At 49.7% G+C, this 22742-nt stretch overlaps 1 protein-coding gene across 2 annotated transcripts in view; it reads left to right on the top strand.

Moving 5' to 3' along the window:
* UNC5C (unc-5 netrin receptor C) overlaps positions 1–19478 on the top strand; it is a 268008-nt gene extending 248530 nt beyond the window's left edge. For both annotated transcript variants that reach the window (XM_075149588.1, XM_075149587.1), the window contains 6 exons: positions 2070–2238; positions 4605–4838; positions 13773–13922; positions 14158–14322; positions 18268–18446; positions 18667–19478. In XM_075149588.1, the coding sequence (XP_075005689.1) occupies positions 2070–2238; positions 4605–4838; positions 13773–13922; positions 14158–14322; positions 18268–18446; positions 18667–18832 (1063 nt within the window). In that variant the 3' untranslated portion in view covers positions 18833–19478. The remainder of the gene's footprint in view (positions 1–2069; positions 2239–4604; positions 4839–13772; positions 13923–14157; positions 14323–18267; positions 18447–18666) is intronic.
* Positions 19479–22742: the final 3264 nt, after the last annotated feature.

Below are 22742 nucleotides of genomic sequence, written 5' to 3'. Positions count from 1 at the left end.
TATCTGTAGCTTTCCAGACAAATACTGTAATTTTGAAAGATCTTTCTCATAAGACATTATGTTTTTTGAAATTTCTTGAATTAGACTGTAGGAGAGTGTTCAAATATCCATTAATGCACAAGGACCATTAAAAACCACCACCACACTGTGAATGTTTTTTAAGCTTCTTGTTGCTTCTTATGAAAAAAACTGGAGTAAATGAGTCTGAAAAAGAAGCAACATTTTAGTCAAAAACTGCCCAATTATTTATTCAGTTCAGTCTTGCAAGAGAGCAATCCCTGATCTTCTTGATGTGAATCCAGAGATCCCTACAGCATGCAAGAGGAGCTGGACTAGGTACTCTATCTGCTAGCGTTTCATTTCTTTTGTGTGCTGTTCGTTAGGCTAAAATAACCGGCATAATACACGATAGCTGTCCAGATTGCTATATTTTACATCTTTTTTGAAAGGCAGCTATCGCAGCTGTTTATTTCCAGTCCACGGCTTTTCAGAAACAATTGTTAATCATTTAGTAAACTCATCAGTTAATTTCCACAGATGCATATCATCTGGATTTACTGATTTCCATAGATTTAAATTTTTCCATGCTGGACCTTTTTTTTCTCAAATGTTATAAAAACCTCCCACAACAGTTGTCGCAATAAGAGACACTTTTCAAAAGTCCCTTTGTCCCACTTTGGAAAAGGATTTTTCAAAAGTTCGTCTTTCATTTTCTGTGGGATTAATGGATTATTCAGGGAGAATTAAGGTGGGCAAAATTAGGATATGTGCGTGGACGTGTCTTGGCAATAGCCAGAATAGGTGCAATAAATTGGATATCAACACAGCTTCTGTCCTGATTGGGCCTCCTTGAAAATGTTATCTAAGATTACAGCTACTTTTTTTTGGTAAAGGCAAAGACTTGCAGAAATAAACAGTATTTAATGTTATCTCAACTGATTCCACTAAGACCAATACAGATGTAAATACAAGTATTTGTAAATGCAACAAGGGATTGAACCCTTAGCTGGAGCAGAAGATGGGAGGTCCTGTGGGCAGAACTGGAGTTTAAGCGCAGATCACAGAACACTTTTAATCTCCTGCTTGCTGGTTTCTGGATCATGAATTTGTCCTCGGTATTGTTTAGGGAGGCAGCCGATGAGGCACATTCAGCTGTATTTGTCATACACCAGATGTCGGGATAGTTAAAGTCACTCATGCTTCCTCCAATTTTGAGCTCCTGAGCAGTTGGTCTGGGGTAGTTTACACAGGCGCACACGTGCGCGCGCACACACTTGTTTACAATCTACAGTGTATGCAATGTATCCTATATATTTCTATGATTTCCCATATCACCCATTCCTAGTGACTGGCCGCAAGCGCACTGGACAATACCCATGTTTTTGACTGAACAGCTCTGGGTTATCACTAGAAATCTCAGGCTTTGCGAGCGTGTTTTGCCCTCTGCACTATTCCTTACCACCCCTTCGCTCCCCACAGGCATATTTGCAAAAGCCATTCTAGTAGATCTGAACGCCCTTTAAGTAAAATGGACTATCAATGGGTTTGGTGATGGCTCTGAACCCAAACTGCACGTCTCAGATGTGCTGTATACCACTTACGAGGTTTCAGATGTGCTCATTAGTTCATTCTCTTCCTTTGTTCTTCAATTTTCTCTGTCCAGACAGTAAATAATTCTCACACGTGGTGCTTACAAGAGCCACTGCTCATTTTTGTATGCTGCTAAACGACTGCCAAATGCAGCAGTGACTGCATTTCGGCAGCGGGTGAAGTGAAGCCTCTGCATATTGTCTGCAAGGATCCTTCAGAGCAGGGGGTGCTCAGCAGGTGTGGTCTATAATTTGCTGCCACCTAAATCTACATTTCGGCAAATGAGTGATATTTGGCAACAAAAAACCACTTTGGGATTTGGGAAAAAAAAAAAACAAACCACAAACCAAACCCACCCATTCTTTGCTTGCACAATGTTTTTATTTTAAGAGAAGGATTTTTTATTTTTACATACCTGAATGTACCTTTTTGCCTTTTCCAACTCACTTGACGTACCCATCTTTCTGTCCCGTTGCTAGGCCGCCTGTAGAAGACAGCCAAACCCTGCTGACACCGGTGGTGAGCTGCGGCCCCCCAGGAGCGCTGCTAACCCGGCCCGTCATTTTAACCATGCACCACTGCGCAGAACCGAACACGGAGGACTGGCAGATCCAGCTGAAGCACCAGGCTGCCCAGGGCCCGTGGGAGGTGAGGCTCCGGGGCTCCAGCCTGTGTGCCGAGCTGCATGCGGGGCTCTCTGCTAATCCTTCAGCTGCCTTTCCGAATACAGGGTGCCTGTAATTCAGGCCTTCCGTGGGAGGTGCGTGGCTGCTGCGGGTAGGCAGGAGTGCACCAGTTACCTAAGCTGCCCAGTGCCTATACAGAGGTGCCGTCTTAGGGCAGTTTGGTGCCTCCTAATTCTGGCTATTTTCCATGAAAGAACCTTCATGGCAGGATTTTGACACTTGAGCTTTTGGTCGTGGCAGGATATTGTGCCAAAGACATGGGGAGAGAAGGAAGAGAAAAGACAAAATAAAAAACAATGGCTGAAAAGAATTTCTGACTCGATTCTAGAAATAAGAAAATGTTTTTTATGGAGTAGTTTGAACTCCCCTGGTTTATAGTCTGTTTTCAAGAAAATGAAAATGATTCTGCAAATGAACTTCTGCTTCAGCATCAAGATGTCAGCCAGCTTAGTAAAATTTATAGGCCTTACTTTTCTTTTCTTTTTCCCTCCCAAAGTGTTGGTGGAGCATCACTTTGATTCAGTTCATGCGGCCGGGATCCAGCTCTGCACCCTGTTAACTCGGGAGCTGCACAAGCGTTGCTGGGCAGTGCAGGCTTGGTGGGAGCCTGGGGTGGTTCCTTGCCAGTAGTGCAGCAGGAGAATGCCCTGGGGCGGGGTGGCAGAAGGATCTTCCACTGGAACTGGAGCATAAAGTCATGCTTTCAGCAAGGCTGGGCCATCCTGGCAGAGCCTTCCTCTCCGGCTCTGTGCTCCTAGGTACCTGCTGCCACCAGTTTGGTCTCACATAATTAATTTGGCAAAGGCACCTTCTCCTACCGGTAGGTTTAATGAGGGCAGGGTGGCTTTTGAAGGCAGTTGGGCTGACAGCAGCAAGAGCGCTGTGTCCGGCATTGCCTTCTAAAGGATCTTGCTTTTGTCCCCTGCCTGTGGCACCGGCTCTTCCTCACGCTGGGAGGGAGTGTGCAACGAACATGAGTCTGTCTCGCCAACTAATCTGCACCCCACCGGCCTGACTCTTGGCACCGCACATATGTTCCTTATTTGTGTCTGTGTGTTACTGGCACCTCTTCGTTTTCTCCCCCATCCTCCTCCTGCCCTTGACAGAGCGGTTGCTCTGCCGGCCGTGCACATGCTGTGGTGCCAGCGCAGCCTCCGCAGCATCCATGGGGTCCCTGGCCATCGCACGGCGATCTTCTTCCTCCGCTCAATTCTGGAGCAGCTCCTCCAAGTTGAGCCCCACACGTGCACGCACACATGCCTACACACGTGCACACACACGCGCATGCATGCACACCCCTGCAGCGTCGCTCGGGGCCAGCGCCTCCTGCCAGAGCCAGCTGCTGGCGTGGCTGTCGGGGGCTGCAATCAGCGCTGCAGCGCCTTGCCCTCCAGAAGGACTGTGCCACCCCTGCAAACGTGGCACGTTTGCCTTTCCTGAGACCAGGGGGCCCGAGCTTAATGACAAATTTCAGTTGAGCCTGCGCTGCTCAGCTGCCAGATGGGTACGTTGTGCTGCAGACCTGCAGGCAGCGGGGATGAAACGGATGAGTTGTGCCGAGCATCATGTGGCGCGTGGTGGCTTTGCAAGAGGCGGCCGTCATCCACTGCTGCCTTTTCGTTTCTGCTCTCTCTCAAAGCCATTCAAAGCACCTTGTGTTGCGTGCAGGATATTACACGCAGGGTTGAATGGAGAAATTAGCAGGGGAGCTGTTTTCCTTTACGCACAGGATGGGGAGGTTGTCTGCATTCGGGCTGTATGTATTTTTTTATTTCAGCCTGCAGTCTCGTCGCGGAGGATTATTCCGACGAAGCAGCAGGTGATATTTCATGTAGATGTGGCATTCAGCCGTCATGGAGGTTACTTCCCTTCCTTGAGTTTTTATAACTCCTTATTGTCATGCTTAGGAAGTGAAGGGCAGTTATTTCTTAAACACGCCTGCGACTACTGGTGTTAAATCGTGGTCACCAAATGATTAGTTCTGCAATATCTTTTTCAATAAAGTATTGGTGATATTTTCGTTATTTGCCTAACTCTGCCCAGGGCTTTAAAAGCTGCTGCAGGGCCCAAAGAGTTACAAGCCTTACGGGAGTGAGGACAGGAGGAGTTTTCTGCCACCATCATCACCACCAGCACCCCAGAGAAATCATCCCCTCCCCGTGCCCACGCAGGAGAAAAGCCAGAAGCAGGAGTTTTAAATCTTGATTAATCTAAGGTGCAAACAGCAAGGACTTTGTGCATCATTCAGGCTTGAAAGGGGCATTGCTGTCTCAAAGGAGAGCAGCTCTGAGGGGTCGGGAGCTCTAACTTGGCCTCTTTCTCCCTTAGGATGTGGTGGTGGTCGGGGAGGAAAACTTCACCACTCCGTGCTATATCCAGCTGGACCCAGAGGCCTGCCATATCCTGACAGAAACCCTCAGCACGTATGCCTTGGTGGGACAGTCAATCACCAAAGCAGCAGCCAAACGTCTCAAACTGGCCATCTTTGGACCGCTGTCCTGCTCTTCACTGGAGTACAGCATCCGGGTGTACTGCCTCGACGACACGCAGGATGCCCTCAAGGTAGTTGTTGCTCTCTCGCTCGCTTTCCCTCTCCCTCTCCAGCTCTCACAGGACTGCAGTCATAGCGGTGACTAGACCCTGTGCTCCATGTATTCCTGCTCCCTGGGTTATTTTTCCGATTAGAAGAAGAGCTTGACAACAAGCTGCTGTTTTACAGTTTAACCCACACACTATAAATTGTCCTTTGCATAGGGATCTCACGCTATTTTCCGCCCACCAGTCTTTTTCCTTTGTTTACCTGTATCATATCCTGAATCCTAAGATTTTTGCATTATTAAAAGGCCATAAGGTACGCAGGGCTTCATTCATTATTCATGTATTTTTAATGCTAAGTGCCAGCTCCCCAGAGATGGGGAGACATATAAATGCTTCTTTGTAAATAGTTGATAATGATAAAAGAAGCTTCTGGGCTGTTAATCACTGCCTGCTTTCATACTGTTTTATTACACCTCTTCGCATGCAGCTTTTTGTGTTGGGAATTCGCAACTAAAATAAACCAAAGCTGTTGCTATCTCTAACTATATAACCTTACTCTCACTACGTAACTCTGGCATGCCCACAAACACACAGTCACTACATACAGGTGAGCAGATAGATAACCATACTTGCTATTTCTCTTTATAAATACCTGTATTTATACAGATGGTATCTATAATAGATGCACTCATGAAATATGTAGCTCCAACTGCACATGTAAGAATGGAGGTTATTAAAAGGTGGGTTTTTTTTCTTCAGTTGTAGGCAGCGCAACTTGCCTCTTTGCAGCAGAATGAGTTCAAAGCCTGACTCTAAGCAGAGTTATCCTGGTGCTGTATATGTTTTTGTTTCCTCAGCTCCACGTGGGAATTATTGGGATTCAAACCCACATACACTGCCTGGGAGATGTTTGTGTTTTTCAGAGCAGTGCCATCACTGCAAATGGCACTCTCCATTTTCCTCCCCAGTACTATCTGATATCAAGGCTTTGCTGGGGGATACACTTTCGCTAGATGTAAGAAAGGCAGTAAAGTATAAGGGTTGAAGCAGGCATATCGTGACTTCAGCATGGTTTTGTCTGTACAAGGCCTGGGAGCTTGGTCTCTGTCAATGCTTTGGTGTTACCAGGATTTTAGAAACAATTATTTTCCCTGGTCTGATTTCCCTTTTGTTTTTCCTCTTTAAAAAAAGTGAAAAGGATCTTTTGTAGCAATCAAGCTTGAAGAGTCCTGATGGTTTTATGCCTGTGCTGCATAATACAATTTTCCACAGGTTCGTCAAGGCCTGAGGTAATAATAAGTGACTCGGAGGGGGTCTTGGACAGACAGCTAATGCAGTCAGAGCTGGGGCAATCCAATTAGGTGTTACTCAAGAGTTGTTGGTTTGTTTCTAATAGACTGTGAGAGTCTATGGGGAGAGTTGTGAGGTAAAAAGTTAATCCGATTTGGTGCGATAGCAGAAGGAATCAGGAGAGCCACTGAGCAACACGGAGGAACCATATTTCACCCGAGAAGCTGCAGCCAACATTTGGGAGAGGAGCAGGCCAGTCTTTGGGCTTCTGCTGCAGGTGGACCCCAAAGCAAGCTTGTAATTTGGTGAGGAAAGGTGAGCAAAGTCAGGCGGCCACCGTCCCATTCTTACCTACCGCTTTTTTACGGCAAAGTATGTGCATTTTAATTTTCTTCTTTTTGGCACATCTATCCCAAGACTGGAAGGCCACCCATGGGGTTCAAGACCCAACTATCTGGTGGTTTACAGGAGGACAAGCAAATGTACTTGCTGGCCACAAATTCCACAAATGTATCAATTGCACTTCTCTGGAAATAAAAGGTCTGGGGAAGGAGAAGATTTAAGAAAAATAACGTAGTAAACTAGTTGTAGATCATAGAATCATAGAATGGTTTGGGTTGGAAGGGACCTTAAAGATCACCTAGTTCCAACACCCCTGCCACAGGCAGGGACACCTTCCACTAGACCAGGTTGCTCAAAGCCCCATCCAACCTGGCCTTGAACACTTCCAGAGATGGGGCATCGGCAACTTCTCTGGGCAACCTGTTCCAGTGCCTCATCACCCTCATCGTAAAAAATCTCTTCCTTATATCTAATCTAAATCTATCCTCTTTCAGTTTAAAGCCATTTCCCCTTGTCCTATCACTACATGCCCTTGTAAAAAGTCCCTCCCCAGCTTTCTTATAGGCCCCCTTCAGGTACTGGAAGGCTGCTATAAGGTCTCCCAAGAGCCTTCTCTCCTCCGGGCTGAACAACCCCAACTCTGGCAGCCTGTCTTCATAGGAGAGGTGCTCCAGCCCTCGCATCATCTTCGTGGCCCTCCTCTGGACCCGCTCTAACAGGTCCATGTCCTTCTTACGTTGGAGGCCCCAGAGCTGAACACAGTACCCCAGGTAGGGTCTCACAAGAGTGGAGTAGAGGGGGAGAATCCCCTCCCTCGACCTGCTGGCCACACTTCTTTTGATGCAGCCCAGGATACCGTTGGCCTTCTGGGCTGCAAGCCCACGTTGCCGGGTCATGTCCAGCTATTCATCCACCAGTACCCCCAAGTCCTTCTTGGCAGGACTGCTCTCAGTCCATTCTCCACCCGGCCTGATTTGTGCTTGGGATTGCCCCAATCCAGGTGCAGGACCTTGCACTTGGCGTTGTTGAACTTCATGAGGTTCACACAGGCCCACCTCTCAAGCCTGTCAAGGTCCCTCTGGATGGCACTCCTTCCTTCCAGTGTGTTGACTGCATCACACAGCTTGGTGTCATTGGCAAACTTGCTGAGGATGCACTCAATGCCACTGTCCATGTCGCCGACAAAGATGTTAAACAGTGCCAGTCCCAATACCAATCCCTAAGGGTTGTCACTGGTCACTGGTCTGCACTTGGATATCGAGCCGTTGACTGCAACTCTTTAAGCCATTGACTGCAACTCTGCCAATTCCTTATCCACCGAGTGGTCCATCCATCAAATCCATGTCTCTCCAATGTAGAGACAAGGATGTTATGTGGGACACTGTCAGGTGCTTTGCACAAGTCCAGGTAGATGACATCAGTTGCCCTTCCCTTATCCGCCAATGCTGTAACCCTGTCGTAGAAGGCCACCAAATTTGTCAGGCAAGATTTGCCCTTAGTGAAGTCATGTTGGCTGTCACCAATCACCTCCTTATTTTCCATGTGCCTTAGCATAGTTTCCAGGAGGATCTGCTTCATGATCTTGCCAGGCCCAGAGGTGAGACTGACTGGCCTGTAGTTCCCTGGGTCTTCCTTTTTTCCCTTTTTAAAAATGGGGGTTATGTTTCCCCTTTTCCAGTCAATAGGAACTTCACCGGACTGCCACAACTTCTCAGATATGATGGACAGTGGCTTAGCAACTTCATCTGCCAGTTCCCTCACGTCCCATGGACTTGTGCACCTTCAGGTTCCTTAGACGGTCTTGAACCTGATCTTCTTCTACAGAGGGTGGTTTTTCATTCTCCCAGTCCCTGCCTTTGCCTTCTGTGACTTGGGCGGTGTGGCCTGAGCACTTGCCAGTGAAGACTGAGGCACAACAGTTGTTGAGTACCTCAGCCTTCTCCATATCCCAGGTAACCAGGTCTCCCGTTTCCTTCTGGAGAGGGACCACATTTTCCCTAATCTTCCTTTTATCCCCGATGTACCTATAGAAGCTTTTCTCGTTGCCCTTGACGTCCCTGGCCAGATTTAATTCTATCAGGGCTTTAGCTTTCCTAACGTGATCCCTGGCTGCTCGGACAATTTCTCTGTATTCCTCCCAGGCTACCTGTCCTTGCTTCCACCCTCTGTAGGCTTCCCTTTTGTGTTTGAGTGTGTCCAGGAGCAACTTGTTCATCCATGCAGGCCTCCTGGTGTTTTTGCCAGATTCCCTCTTTGTTGGGATGCATCGCTCCTGAGCTTGGAGGTGATCCTTGAATATTAGCCAGCTTTCTTGGGCCCCTCTTCCCTCCAGGGCTTTATCCCATGGCACTCTACCAAGCAGATCCCTGAAGAGGCTGAAGTCTGCTCTCCTGAAGTCCAGGGTAGTGAGCTTGCTGTGCGCCCTCCTCGGTGCCCTAAGGATCTTGAACTCCACCATTTTATGGTCACTGCAGCCAAGGCTGCCCTTGAGCTTCACATTCTCCACCAGCCCCTCCTTGTCGGTGAGAACAAGGTCCAGCATAGCACCTCTCCTCATTGTCTCCTCTACCTCTTGGAGAAGGAAGTTATCATCGACGCACTCCAGGAACCTCCCAGATTGCTTACGCCCTGCCGTGTTGTCCCTCCAACAACAGGGGTGGTTGAAGTCCCCCATGAGAACCACGGCTGCTCCTATCTGTCTGTAGAGGGCCTCATCCACTCGGTCTTCCTGGTCAGGTGGCCTGTAGCAGACCCCCACTATAATGTCACCTGTCCCTGCCCTCCCTTTAATCCTGACCTGGGTCAGCTCCGCATCCATCCCCAATCCCCAGCACTCCAGCTGGTCATTGACATAGAAGGCGACACCCCCTCCTCATCTCCCCTGCCTGTCCTTCCTAAAGAGCCTGTATCCTTCCATCCCAACACTCCAGTCGTAGGACCCATCCCACCACGTCTCCGTGATGTCAATAAGGTCATAGCCCTGCAGACGTGCGCACGTCTCTAAATCCTCTCGTTCATTCCCCACACTACGTGCGTTTGCATAGAGGCATTTAAGTTGGGCCCCCGATGAAGCTGACTTACTGGCTGGAGTGGCAGCAGTTCCTTCGTGCTGCTCTTCAGGTGCTCCCCTGCTGACCTGAGATCCTTCTCCAGGCTCTATTGCTGGCCCTGGCATCAAACTGGTAGGAGTGGGATGGACTGAGGTTCCCCTCTCCCAGCAACTTTAGTTTAAAGCCCTCTTCACCAGCCTGGCAAGCCTATGACCGAAGATGCTCTTCCCCTTCTCTGACAGATGGACCCCATCAGCCCCCAGCAGACCACGTTTCTCAAAGCGAGTCCCATGGTCTACGTAGCCGAACCCCTGGCTGTGGCACCAGTCCTGTAACCATTTGCTGATTCGCCAGATTTGACTGGCCCTTTCAAACCCCCTCCCTTTGACCGGGAGGATTGATGAAAAAACTACCTGCGCTCCAGAGTCCCTTACCACCGCTCCCAGGGCTCTGTAATCCTCCTTGATACTCCTCAGACTGCTCCTGGCTGTATCACTGGTGCCCACGTGAGACAGCAGCAGCGGGTAATAGTCAGCAGACTGTAGGAGGCTTGGTAGTCTCTCGGTGACATCCCTGATACGAGCCCCCGGTAAGCAGCACACCCCTCGAGAGCGCGTCCGGTCGGCGAGTGGGTGCCTCCGCACCTCTCAGAAGAGTCGCCGGCTACTATCACCCATCGCCTTTTCTTACTTGCGCTGGTTGTTATACGGGGAGCCATGGACTGTGGGTCCACTGCAGACTGCACTTGGAACCAGCTAACTCCTTCTCAGCCTCCCTGATGTTAGCAGCCTTCTCACCACCTCCTGCAGCTCAGCCACCTGCTGCAGGAGGTCCTCCCCCTGGGCACACTTTTTGCAGGCAGGTCTGCCGCCTGCCCCTGCCCCAGGAGAGAGGTCTAGGCGCTGCCTCCAGTCTGAGGTCTGCGCTGCAGCCTCTCCCTTCGGCAGCTCCGTTTGGGTGGAGGCATCGGCCATCACTGGGGTAGGTGGTGCAGACCCCCCAGCCGGAGCTGCAGCCTTTGCTCTCAGACGAGTGCCCACCATTCTGCCTTGAGGGCCAGGTAGGATGAGTGCCCTTGCCCTGTGCAGATAGTCACAGAACGGTGCCCGGTTCCTGGGTTATGTGTCAGATGAAAGGGTTGAGCATGGACCAGTGTGTATGAATCGGTGTGTACAAACCAGCCCTGTGTGATGGTGTTGTGTAGACTCAAACTATGACTATTTAGAAAGAAAAAAAACGTTGGGGTGTTTGCTGCGTGCTTTCACAACAGCTGGCACCGCAGCAGCCCCGGCCGTGCTGGGAGGAGGTCCTTGGCACTGCCATATTGCCAAAGGGAAGGCATTCACCAGGCAATTACTGCTGGCTGTGCAGGACAAGGCGTGCAGATGGGGCTGGACCAGCGGGTCCTGAGGTTAAAAGTAATTTGGAGAGGGTGGGAAAGTTGTAGGCAGCAAGCAAGGCACCAGCTGCAACATCTCGGTGTCTTGGGGCTGGCTGCTCCAGGCCAGGCACGGCAAGGGGAGGGAAGAGCAGCGTGAGATCTTCCCACATTGGGATGTCTGAGGTTTGGAGGAGCCTTTGTAGGGGATTATGTGTTTATTTTAATAGGCGACCGAATGCATTCTGTTATTATTTACAACTAGGAATGAGTGTGCCATATGCTGAATGTGTCCTAACAGCCACCAAAGGAAGACAGGCAGTTGCAGTATAAAACACAGTGCTGTATTTATCCAGCAGGCTTTTCCTCTCATCATGCAGAGTAAGCGCTCGCTGCCGAACTGCCGGCGCCTGCAGTACAGTAGGGAAGTGTAATGACTTGTCATCAGTAAGGGCTCGGTTACTGTGGGAAGGGCTTGGCGGGGTTCCTGGGGGCTGTGGAGCAGGGTAGGCTCCACGCTGATCATGCATGGAGCATCCTCCGCCCCAAGCCGCCCAGATGGGATGCTCACAAAAATGCTTTTTGGGGAGGGGCGAGGGTAGCTGTGACCTCGAGCACTGGCCTCTTTTTTTAAGGCTGATTTTTGCACTTTGAGGGGGATGCCCAAGCTAGTCTGCTGTAAAAAAAAGTAATAATACGATAACTGTAAAGAAATCCAGCTGCTTTATTCTCATCTGTTTATTCACGTATGGCTTTGAGATTGAGGTATGTGAGCTGTGTGTGGCAGCGTGGCGGGGGCTGAGCAGCCGGGAGCGCAGAAATGGCTGCCTCCCACACCAGGGGCAAGTGAATGATTTCAGGCTGTGGCAGGGTGGCATCCCCCAACCCACCTCGTAACTGTCCTCCAAAAAAACCAAAAAAAAGGCACAACAGGCATGTGATCTTCTCTTGGTTATTTAATGCGCATTTTTCCCTCTAATGAAGAAAGGCAGCAGCTTAGACTGAACACTGTTGCTTGCTTGTGCCCTGTTAATGAGGAAGCCCTTTCTAAAAACAGGTTGTGGCTGTCCGGGTGGCGCTGACAATGGAGCGATGCCTTACACCCCTCCCTCTCCTAGGAAGAGCCTAAGGGCATAAGTCCCAGCTCACAGCGGTGGTGAGAGGCAATGGGGAGGGACGCCGGAGCCACCTTTGCACGGGCAAGCAACACGCAGCTCAGATTTTGGCTCAGGAGGGCATAGAGGCGCCAGCCAGCAGGATAAGCACTGCTCTAAATAAAATGCCGTATGGCTAGAGCCAGCCTGCAGGTTTGAAGGGCTGTGCAAATCATGGCTCCAAATTAATTCTGAATTCATTAGCTGAGCGGCATGGGAGAAGAACAGGCTGCTTGGCATCCTCCAGTTGGAGCATGTAGAGGGGCTACAGTGACCAAGGGTGGTTACCAAAAGTGGGATATTGAAACTAGCCACCCAGAGCTGGTGGGTGGGATGGTGCAGCATCATGCTGCAATGTTTTTCCCCACAGTAGTGCAGCTCCCCGGGCTGGCGCTGCACGGCCAGGAGCGGTCGTTCGGCCCCCGCGCCCCGCGTGCCTGAGAGGTGGTGCCTGCAATTAGCTCATGCAGTGCTGCGAGTCCTCTCTGGCCCTTCCAGGGAGGTAATTTGGACGTAATGAAGATCTATAGTAATCAGATAATTACTATCGATTGCTCTTTAGACATCTTGACGAGGTAATTAGGGGGCACTGGAAAGAAGCTGGAACTGATTCATTGGCATAACCTTTATCTAAAAGGTTTCCTGATTTTGTTTCTTTTCCTCTAATGGCTGATAAACGAACATCATTTTAGCTTCAGTATCTGCCAGGTGCTGGGCTCGCCAAGGACAACTCTGCTAACTCGATCCTGAACGTGGTTAAGAGTAGCTTGTTTTGTGCTTAGCTAAAACGGAGGCTCCTTCAGTTGGCCTGGGGTAGCATCCTGGTTTCGTGTGCCCACGTACTCCTTGAGTGTGCTCGCTCTGTGCCTTGGCTTTGGCCGCGTGAGACTGGTTTGTTGGTTGGCTCTCGTAATTAAATATGACTGAATTTGGCTGTGTTGGTTTCTAATGGGGCTCGTGTAGGTGCCTTTGTTCTTGCTTCTTCCATGTGGACTACAATTAGGCTATTTGTAGGCAACGATCCACTGCGGTCTCATTAGTTACAAGCATATATTTATTTTTAGCTGCAGAAAATGACCAGACTCTTGGCTGACTAGCCTTTAATTGCAGGATCAATATTTCAGTAACCCTGAACCTATGTATTCGTATGTACAAAATGCTCCATCACAGTGCCTTGCTCTTGTTTTGATACCATGCCACTTGACAGTTAGTCTCAGAGCAGGCATTTGCTATCTCCTGTACCGTTCTGTCACGGAGCAGTTTGCCAGGAGGCTGCAAGCTGAAGGACCAGCAGTATGCATAGGTCCCATATCAGCAGGACCTATGCAAATAAGAGCTTCCAAAAGCAAAATAGTAAAGGTACCATTAGATGTCCAGTTTGGTGAGTGATGGAGAAGACTGATATACTTCAGTATTCAAACAGTGCCTGTATGCAAAGTCTTTGCATTCAATATAATTACACACAGTCAAGCTTTTTGCTTATAGGACATGTCAGATAATGCTGTGTCTCCCAAAGGAGACATCCCTGCTGGGCTGCTGCTGTATGAGGGGGCCAGGGTGGGTATACTCCGATCCACTAGTGCAATTCCAATTCACAGGGAAACACAAGTCTGTGCAATGCCTGTGCATTTTTTTTCGTATTATACAAATTACAGCATCTACAGCAGTCGATCTTGAGGAATCAGAGGACCAGTGTGCTGGCTTGATGAAACCTGACCGCTTTCTTCTTATCACCATACTGCAGGAGGTTCTCCAGCTGGAGCGGCAGATGGGCGGGCAGCTTTTGGAGGAACCCAAAGCTTTACATTTTAAGGGAAGCACCCACAACCTCCGCCTGTCCATTCATGACATTGCCCACTCTCTCTGGAAAAGCAAACTGCTGGCTAAATACCAGGTGAGCAGCACAAACGGTTCACATTGGATCCTAGCAGTGAGGCTTAAAGAGATATAGTGACGCACAGAGGTGTTTAAAAAACACCCGGTGCCAGGCTGCAGTGCCATGGACTTTTTTTTCCTTGAACCATTTGCAGTGACATTACCAAGGAGCCCACGGTCTCTGGTCATATAGCATCTGCGCCCTGGTCCCGCATCCCTCCCTTACTATACTTTTTTTTGCTTTTCTCTTGCAGGAGATTCCCTTTTACCACATCTGGAATGGATGCCAGAGGAACCTGCACTGCACCTTCACACTGGAAAGGTTCAGCCTGAATACCCTGGAGCTGGTGTGCAAACTCTGCGTGCGGCAGGTCGAAGGAGAAGGGCAGATCTTCCAGCTCAACTGCTCCATCTCCGAGGTAAATGACATCTATCTTCTATCCGACTGCAGGAACGTGGGAGGGCTAAGGAGGTATATCCTTTCCCATTGCTACCTGTTTAGTGCTTCCCATTTTCCTCCTGACTGCTGGGATAGGCATAAGGGATGGATTAAGTCGTTGCTTTCTATCTCCTGTTGCATTTTCCCTTCGTTTCTCTCATCTGGAAGGGAGCATCCCCCCTTCAAGGGAGGGAGGAGGGCAGCTGTGGTCTCCCTGCTAGTGCTGCCTTTCTGTGTTTATGTGGAGGAGCTCCTTGCCTACCGCTCCCTAATGCATCTCACGAAGCACTGCATGGTCCTGTTTCCTGGCAGACCACAAGACCATCATGCCCAACATTTCCCTGGAGAGGGAGGAAGGAGAATAGGAAAATGTCATTGCCATATGTTTGCATGAGCCACTCCACTCTCATCCCACATAATACCTGCTGTGCAAGAGGGAATATCAGATGGTCTAGTTGCAAGACATTTCTCCTCAGATTTTGCTACTGCTACAAATCCTGACTATTATCTTCGACAATTTTTCTTTTGATGGCTGACATTTTCCAGTAGAAAAATGATCATAAGTTTTGGAACTTCTTTGCTGCTGCTACGTAACACCTGGAGAATTTTCGCTCCTTGGGGCAGTCAAGCTTAGGGCTGAGACCAAGCGACATGTTCAGGTGTGAAGTGACATGGACTTCCGTGAATGTGCTGGTGGCTTTTGTGCCTGGTACCCTCAGCGGCTACGAAGAGCAGGCTCTTGGACAGCAATTGCTGCTGGCTGACTTGGGGAAGGGCTGGGAGATCACAGACAAAAGTTGCTTGTGCTGTAGGGCCCCGACGGCGTGCGCCATTACCCATAACATCTGCTTGGTTATTGGGTGTAAAGTTACATGTTCATCTGGGGACTACACGGCATTAAAGACAGATGGTAAAACAAGTATCATAAACAATTATTGTAATAAGTGCTGCATTGAGGTAATCTCTAATTTAACCTCACAGAGAAGAGAAAGAACTGAGAGTAACTTTAATGAAATGCAAGTATACACTATAATCATCTTCAGCTGCTTGTGTGTAATAGGGCCTGGTAATGGATTCAGAGGGAACAGGATAATATTCTTGTCTTGTGCTGCGATCCCATCCATCAGGGATGAATAGAGGGAGGGAATAATACCGCCGCTATCAAGGCTGCCTACTGCAAAATTGCTCCTCTTGGTTGACATGTAGCGATGTTCCTGAGCCCAAGTGAGGGACAGGAGGACCTTGAGCTGCTAGGGGCTGGCATACAGGGTTGTGTCAACTTTGTTACTAGAAAAAAACCCTAAAACTCAGCTGGTTTGATGACAAAAGTTACCTGGAAGTGTAATAACAGCGTCCTGGAAACCGATGCGTATGCCTCTAGAGGCAATAAGAGGAGGGGGTTGTTGTGATAAAGACACCAGACCAGGCATCAGGAAACCTTAGCTGCAGTTCCTCACACTTTCTTCTGGTGACTAAGTAGGTCATATAAGGGTGTGTTTTGGTCTCTGCTTTCAGATGGTGTCTGGTTTGGTTTGCTTCTTGTGATTTCAAATTGCGCACGTTATTCCCTTCTTCTAGGGGAGGCAGGCAGCTAGCGGTTAGGCATTGCAGGACCATGCTGACACCTTTCTTGCTTGATGGCTCTGCCTCTCTGCCTCTGTCACCCTGTGGTAAAAATATAGTAACCCAGTTTCCTGCATCCTCCCTCTATGGGCTTTCTTGTCTCCTGTAAAGGATGTAAAACTTCTGCAGATTAAACTGTCTTATTCTGGCTTTATACAGTGTCTTCCACTGGGACTTCAAAAATACAAATGCAATGAGTGCCAAAACATGCAAATTTGTGAGGCAAGACGAAGAGTGAGAGAAAGGTCTCCCGCCGTTTGTTTTTGAAGCCCCTTTTTTATCTTGCGCTGTCGGTAGTCACCTGAAAGAGCCCCAGGGCACCGCCACGGGTACCTGGGCTCCCTCTGCAGCCATCCTGAAGCACCTGGGGCAGCAGGACACCGCGAGAGCCGGGGCAGCGCTGCCTCAATGTATCGCTTGCGTCCCTTGGCCCGGAGTAAAAAGGGAAGGTTGTCCCAGCAGTCACCACCCTACAGCCGCCTCTGACCTGCCAGCGCGGGTGAGCCTGCCGGCAGCAGCGGTGCCGTACGAGTCGTTTTGCCGGCTCCCGGGCAGCCCCCGCTGCCAGGCAGTTAGAGGAGAGTAGCTCGTTGCCTGAAGCAGTGGGGTTGGGGTGGCCGGTCTGCGATGCCCGGCTTTGGCACTGCTTTGAGCATGTTAACTGAGGACATTACAGTGTGGCATAAACCTTCCTTGGTTAAACATTTCACTGGTTGCCTAAAATGCCATTTCTAAAAAAAAAAAAATGCAAAAAAAGGCACATTTATAGAGCGGAAGAGAATTAATTGGTGTGGATAAAAGAGTGTAGGCAAAAGAGGTTTAATTCTGTTCATTGCTCACGGATACTGGCTCTCCCCTTTCCATTTCTGCGCACATGTTTTGGGGGGAAACCAAAGACTGCGTGTGACTGTGAGCATCTCCAGCAAGCTTCCTGGGGGATTTGCGATGGCAGCTTAAGCCAGGCGTTACCTGGGTTTGAGACAGTTTCAGGTTTTACAGGGCCTTCCCAACAGCCAGCTTGACGCGAAGCAACAAGACAGCTCACAGAAGAGAAAACAAATGGACATTTAACGAGTCTTTTGCAGAGGTGTTCCTGGCTGCCTGGGGCTGTGACTTGGGCACAGGCGGAGATGGAGCAGCTCCCCCGTTTCTGCCAGCCCGGCCTCAGGTCTGTCGGGCTGCAAAGGAGAGCAATTGAGAAGGCGGGTGAGAGGCACGAAAGGAGACCCAGCCCTGCTTGCTGCTTTTTCCATCGCATGCTTTGGTAGCTGGAGGTGACAAGTGCGTGGGAGGAGTGTCCCTGCTGCACGGTCGGGCGGCCAGCCGGCATCGATGGGGTTTGGCGAAACTTTCAGCCACCCTGCAGGACCTTGTCATTCCTAAGCAAACCCAACCATCCACATAGACAAACTACCCTTGTCCTACCAGCTACTGAGCTCCTCTTTCTACCTACCTGTGGGTGCTAAATCCTTCCAGGCCAAGGAAGAAATAAAATCCTTGCCCAGAAGAGCCAACCACTTGTTACTCCCAGTGGGGCCGCATTACAGCTGTGTCACGGGCAGCCTCCCAGCTGGGAGGACCGCATCAGAGAGCATCAACCCCCATACCCGCAGGGGACAGGCTGGCTTTGGAGGTGACTTTCCACTTGAAACACTGCTGCCACCGCCTTTGAGCGCAGCGCTGGTCTTGGAGAGGAGGGCGACGGCTGCCCCCCGAGCACACATGCTCCATCTATCTCCAGCACAGCGTTAAAGCCGCATGAAAATGAGGGATCAGCTTGTGCCTGGGGCGGTATTAGCCGTTTCTCCACGGTCTGGGCAGCATCAGAGGCTTCGGAGAGCGCGGGTGCTGCCAGAGGGATGTCAGCAGCGTGAGCCCGGTGTTGGCTCCGTGTGGAGTGGGGGGCTTAGGGGGCTGCTGGGAAGGGGGTCCTGCCAGCCAAGCTGGGAAAGCCCAGTTCTGCCCTAGTAGTAGTAATTTGCTCTTAAATGTGTCAAAGTGCCTGATCTTTCACTATTTCCAGTAAGTGATTAATTAAGCTGGGCTCAATTTTGTCCAGCCATAGTAACCTTCACCCTCAAAAAAAAAGAAAAAAAAAAAAAATCTGCTGTGTACCCAAAGTCAGTTATAAATATTTCTCTTTTTCAGCTGACTAACATAAACACTTGATTAGCGGAGGGCTGCTCCTCTCTAATGCAAGTAAAAGCACAGAGTCTCAGAGGATACACTTCTACAATCGTCTCTGCACTCAGTAACAAAACTGCTGTATTTTTATATTTTCTTGCTTTCTTTCCAACCTCAGGAACCTACTGGCATCGATTATCCTCCCATGGACTCAGCAGGCACCATCACCACCATAGTGGGGCCCAGCGCTTTCAGCATCCCCCTCCCGATAAGGCAGAAGCTGTGCAGCAGCCTGGACGCGCCCCAGACCAGGGGCCACGACTGGCGGATGCTGGCCCACAAGCTGCAACTGGACAGGTGAGCGGGGCTGCCTACATCTGGTAGGGAGGCAAAGGCCCCTGGGAGGGATGTGCAAAAGGGTCCTGGTGAAGATGATTGACAGCAGATGTGTCTACAGACTGGTCAGTCTATCCGCACAGGAGACGCGCACCTTGACAATGGGAATGGGCTGAAATCTCATAAATCCAGGTAGCCTTCATGCAGCTCAAAAAACGAGTTTGCTTTTGGCTTGTTGCAGGTACCTAAATTATTTTGCTACGAAATCGAGTCCCACCGGGGTGATCCTGGATCTCTGGGAAGCCCAGAATTTCCCTGACGGCAACCTGAGCATGCTGGCGGCAGTTCTTGAAGAAATGGGAAGACACGAAACCGTTGTTTCTTTGGCAGCAGAAGGAAATTACTGATGCAGCCTTGGTGTGAACAGGAAGGACAGACGCAGGGAGCGGTAATGCCCTATTATTACAAAAGAGAATTGAAATGAAAACCCAGACCAATGAGTTACGCAAGAGACATTTCAGAGAAGAAAGCAAGCAAACAAATAAAAAAACCAGCTCTGACCTTCACACGTGCTCTCCTTGTACATTATCACAGGATCTAAAAGAAATCATGCAAAGTTGTACCTTGAAAATATAAATCAACCTAATGTTCCTCTCGGCTTGGCTGTACACTGCTTGGTACAGGATTTTACAGTTTCCTAGGAAACGCTTTTTATTGCTATCCAGATATATGGATAAACTTTCTTAACAATCCCAGTTTCTATGGATGTTGTTTACATCAAATTCTGGACAGGGGTAAGGAGACTGTCCATGGCTCTTTATATTTTTTGTTTAAAGCCATTCTAGACAAGGCTATGGACAGTTGGTTGTGGCTATTTCAGCTTATTGGTTTCTGGTGAATTCAGATTTTGGCTACAATTCTGCATATCAATTGTCTCACAATGATCCTCCTGTCATTGTTCTGTTTCCTAGACCTACTTGTAAAAAAAAAACAAAACCAAGAAAATCAGAGTTTAAGAGGTGTGCATCTGGAAAGCAGGTACTCTGGGTGCTAAGCAGGAACACACGTAACGTCCCCTTCCTTCCCCAAGGCAGTCCCACTGAGCCTGTGTGGGGAATAGCTGTAGGACAGTGGGGAACGTAGGATCAGAGTTAATTTTCAATTCACAATGTAACACCCCCCTTTCCACCCCTTTGCGATATGAGGGGGCTGGATATGCAATTCAGAGTGGTTGGGGGGGGGGGAAGAAACCCAGAAAAAGATAAAAAAAGAGAAGTTGCTATGGTAATTATTTACTAATTAGTATCTAGTGCAAGGATTATAATGATTATTATTATTATTATAATTATTATTATTATTACCATTATTACTTTATTTCTAATTTTGTCAGCAGCAGAATGAATCATTCCTGTTTTTATGGAACCTGTTGTCCCCTTCCTGAAGGTCTTCTAAGACGCGTCCCTCTACATGCTGTCTGTCCTTCCCTTCTCCAGCCCTCATACTCCTCCTCCAACGTCCTCTGCTAGCCCACAAGGTTTGCTCACCTCGTGTTAGCATGGCTGTGCTTCATGCCCAGTGCAGAGGTGGTATAAACTGGTGACACTCCGCTGAAGTCACTGATCTGCACCCGCAAAGGATCCAACCCGGCACCCCTCCCTGGGATGTTTTGCACCACCTTGGTGTCTCCAGGTTGCTCCAAGAAGCAATCCTGTCCCGAGGTGGCTGTGAACCAGTGATGGCCTCCCAGTCCAAATACACGTAGCCCACTGGTTGAGGAGCACAGGAGCAAGCATGTGGAGGCACTGACGTTGACCACCTGATTTGTGTGTCCAAGATGGGCTTCCATATGTCTTGCTTTGCTTTGAAGCGGTCTGAGAGCCAGCAACTCCCGTTAGCTTCCCACAAAGCCGCAGATACTCACTCTTACCGAAGCCCACCTCCTCCCATAATGTTTGCGATGGTCAGGGCTACTGGGAGTCATCTTCTGGGTCATTTCTGGGTGAGATGCACTCAGCAGGTCTCTGCTGCTCCTCCCGAGCTTGCTGCAGCCAGGGAAGCCTCTGCTGCATGGGCCAGCGTGGGGTGGTGGAGTGCTGAAGTCGAAATCCCGTGTACCGCAGTTTGCTGCCTGCACTGCGCTCCCTCCGCCGCCTGGGCAGGGTGGAGCCGGTCCTCACTGCCTGACCGGGGGACGCTTGTCCCTCTCGGCCACGTCCCTCTTGGCCACCACAAACAGGTGAAGTGGGAACTTGGCAAAAGGAGCGAACTCCTGCTTTTTCGGTTGTCACTGCAAACATATTTTATTTTCTGCTCAGTGAAAAGACTGACTCTTTGGTACCTGGCAGCGCATAGGATCACAGTAGTTTTACTGCCGGGCGTGTCTGGCCTCTAGTTCTGGTGCAGAGGAGGCTTTCCTCCCCAGCCCGTCTGCTCCAGGTTTCCAGCCAGGCCCTGGTTATTGCTGTTGTGCACACACACACCCCTTTCCATGCACATATTCCCGCTTCATCTGCTTCCCGAGACTGGAGTCAGTTTGTTTTCTTTTCTGTTTTTGGTGTTGCTTTTCCCCAAGGCTTTCCAGATTGCGCCTTTAAAGGTAACTTTGAAAATGTCATTGGTCAAAATGAAAAGAAAATTTCATCTGACCATTTTCCCATTTGACATTTCCATAGGCTTGGGACTTTTTGGTTTTAATTTCTCAGCTCCCTGACACCAGTGGGGTTTTGATTGACCGCTGGGCAGTGATCACAAAGCACTCCCTTCCTCATAAGAGGTAACCTGGCAGTTTGCAAACCAGCACTTCAGTCAAAACCGGAGGCCAGAGGACATACATTTTAACTTTCAACATCTGTCTGCGTTTTGCCTGCATAAACCCCACCTTCTCTGAATGTGGAGATGCCAGCGGCATCCTTTCCACAACCAGCCACCTTCTTTTTCACCTTGGGCATCTGATGCAGCCCATTGCAATGCTAATGGAAATCTTGCTTTCAGCTTCAGGAGGCTTCGACTGGGACTTCCAGCCCTGCCCTTTCCCTACATTTTTTACTCACCTTGGAGCTCTAAAATGGCTCTTAAAAGATAGGTCTCAGCTTTTCTCCCTCCTGTGCCATCTTCAGGTATAACCAGTCGTACTTAGTTCGTGTTTCTTCCCCCTTCCCGCGCGACTCCTCTTCCAAGGCAGGTGCCTGAGCTGAACTGTCCTTCGGCCCCTTCCCCTCTTCGGCTCAGTCTTTGTTAGCTGGTGCCCAGGCTCTCTGGTCCTCCCACCTCTCGGCTTTTGCTAGGTGGGCAGCGTGTGCACCCTTCTCACCAGGGCCTTGCCAGAAAGTGTCTCATAGTTATCGGTATCGCTACGAGTCGATGCTGCTTTTGCTAGCTTTTTGACCCCCCGATGCCTCCTTCAAGAAAAACAGATGAGCAACTTTCTTAAAATATTCTGTCGCATTTTCCTTTTACAGCGTCACTGTAAGGGGGATTTATTGAGAGGAAAAGTCATGCTCTGGTTAAGAGGAGCATCCACAGAGGTAGATAGTGGTCAAGAACATCACTAGGGCATCAGCATGGCCATCGTTAGGAGGTGGAGCTGCTCTTCTTCCATCCCGACTGCTCAGAAACCTGCTCTCGCGCACTGCGATCACAGGCTGGATGGTTTCTCCGTCCCCTGCTCCATCAGCTTTTGCAGGGTCCCTCCGTGCAAGCTGCCCCAGCCCTGGCAGGGCAGGGAGAAGGTGCCAGGGATGTTTCCTCCGCAGAGCCACACCTCATCCCAGCAGCTCTGCGCTCGTGCTTTGCCACCGCTGCTCGCAGCAGTTCCCACCTCACTTGACACTCCCCCTGCATTGATTTTGCTCACAGTTTTTTCTTTTTTCTGGGGGTACCGCGCTGGCAGGGCGCACGGCTGGGGAGAGGGCTCTGGGCCAGGCCAGTGGTGCACACCCCTCAGCATCCCCATCCTGCAGCCCCAAAGAGGGAGGGTGGGAAGCAAGGGTGGCCAGATCCGCTCGGGATATTATTTTTGGTGGGAGAAAAACCAGCAGCGGTCCCTCCGCCTGGATTGCGTGGACACAGTGCCATCTCGTGGGGCTGAGCCCCAGCTCCAACACGCCGCTGCGGCGAGCAACATCGCTCGGGAAAAGGCAGCTCTTGGAAAATGGCAAATAATTTTGGCAGACAGAACCGAGTCTTAAGAGTTGTTGTAACATTTTATGTCAGGTAAGCACATCTACTTTGACAAAAACATGGCTGCAGGCTTCTTATCCTCCAGTTATTACTACTTTTTTAAATGCTTATCCTTTTAGTTGTTCATCTTCGGCTATG

This window comes from Calonectris borealis, chromosome 4, assembly GCF_964195595.1.
Source record: "Calonectris borealis chromosome 4, bCalBor7.hap1.2, whole genome shotgun sequence".
NCBI classification, from domain to species: domain Eukaryota; kingdom Metazoa; phylum Chordata; class Aves; order Procellariiformes; family Procellariidae; genus Calonectris; species Calonectris borealis.
The sequence above is the reverse complement of the archived record's forward strand: the minus strand, read 5'-3'. Positions and strand labels throughout refer to the sequence as shown.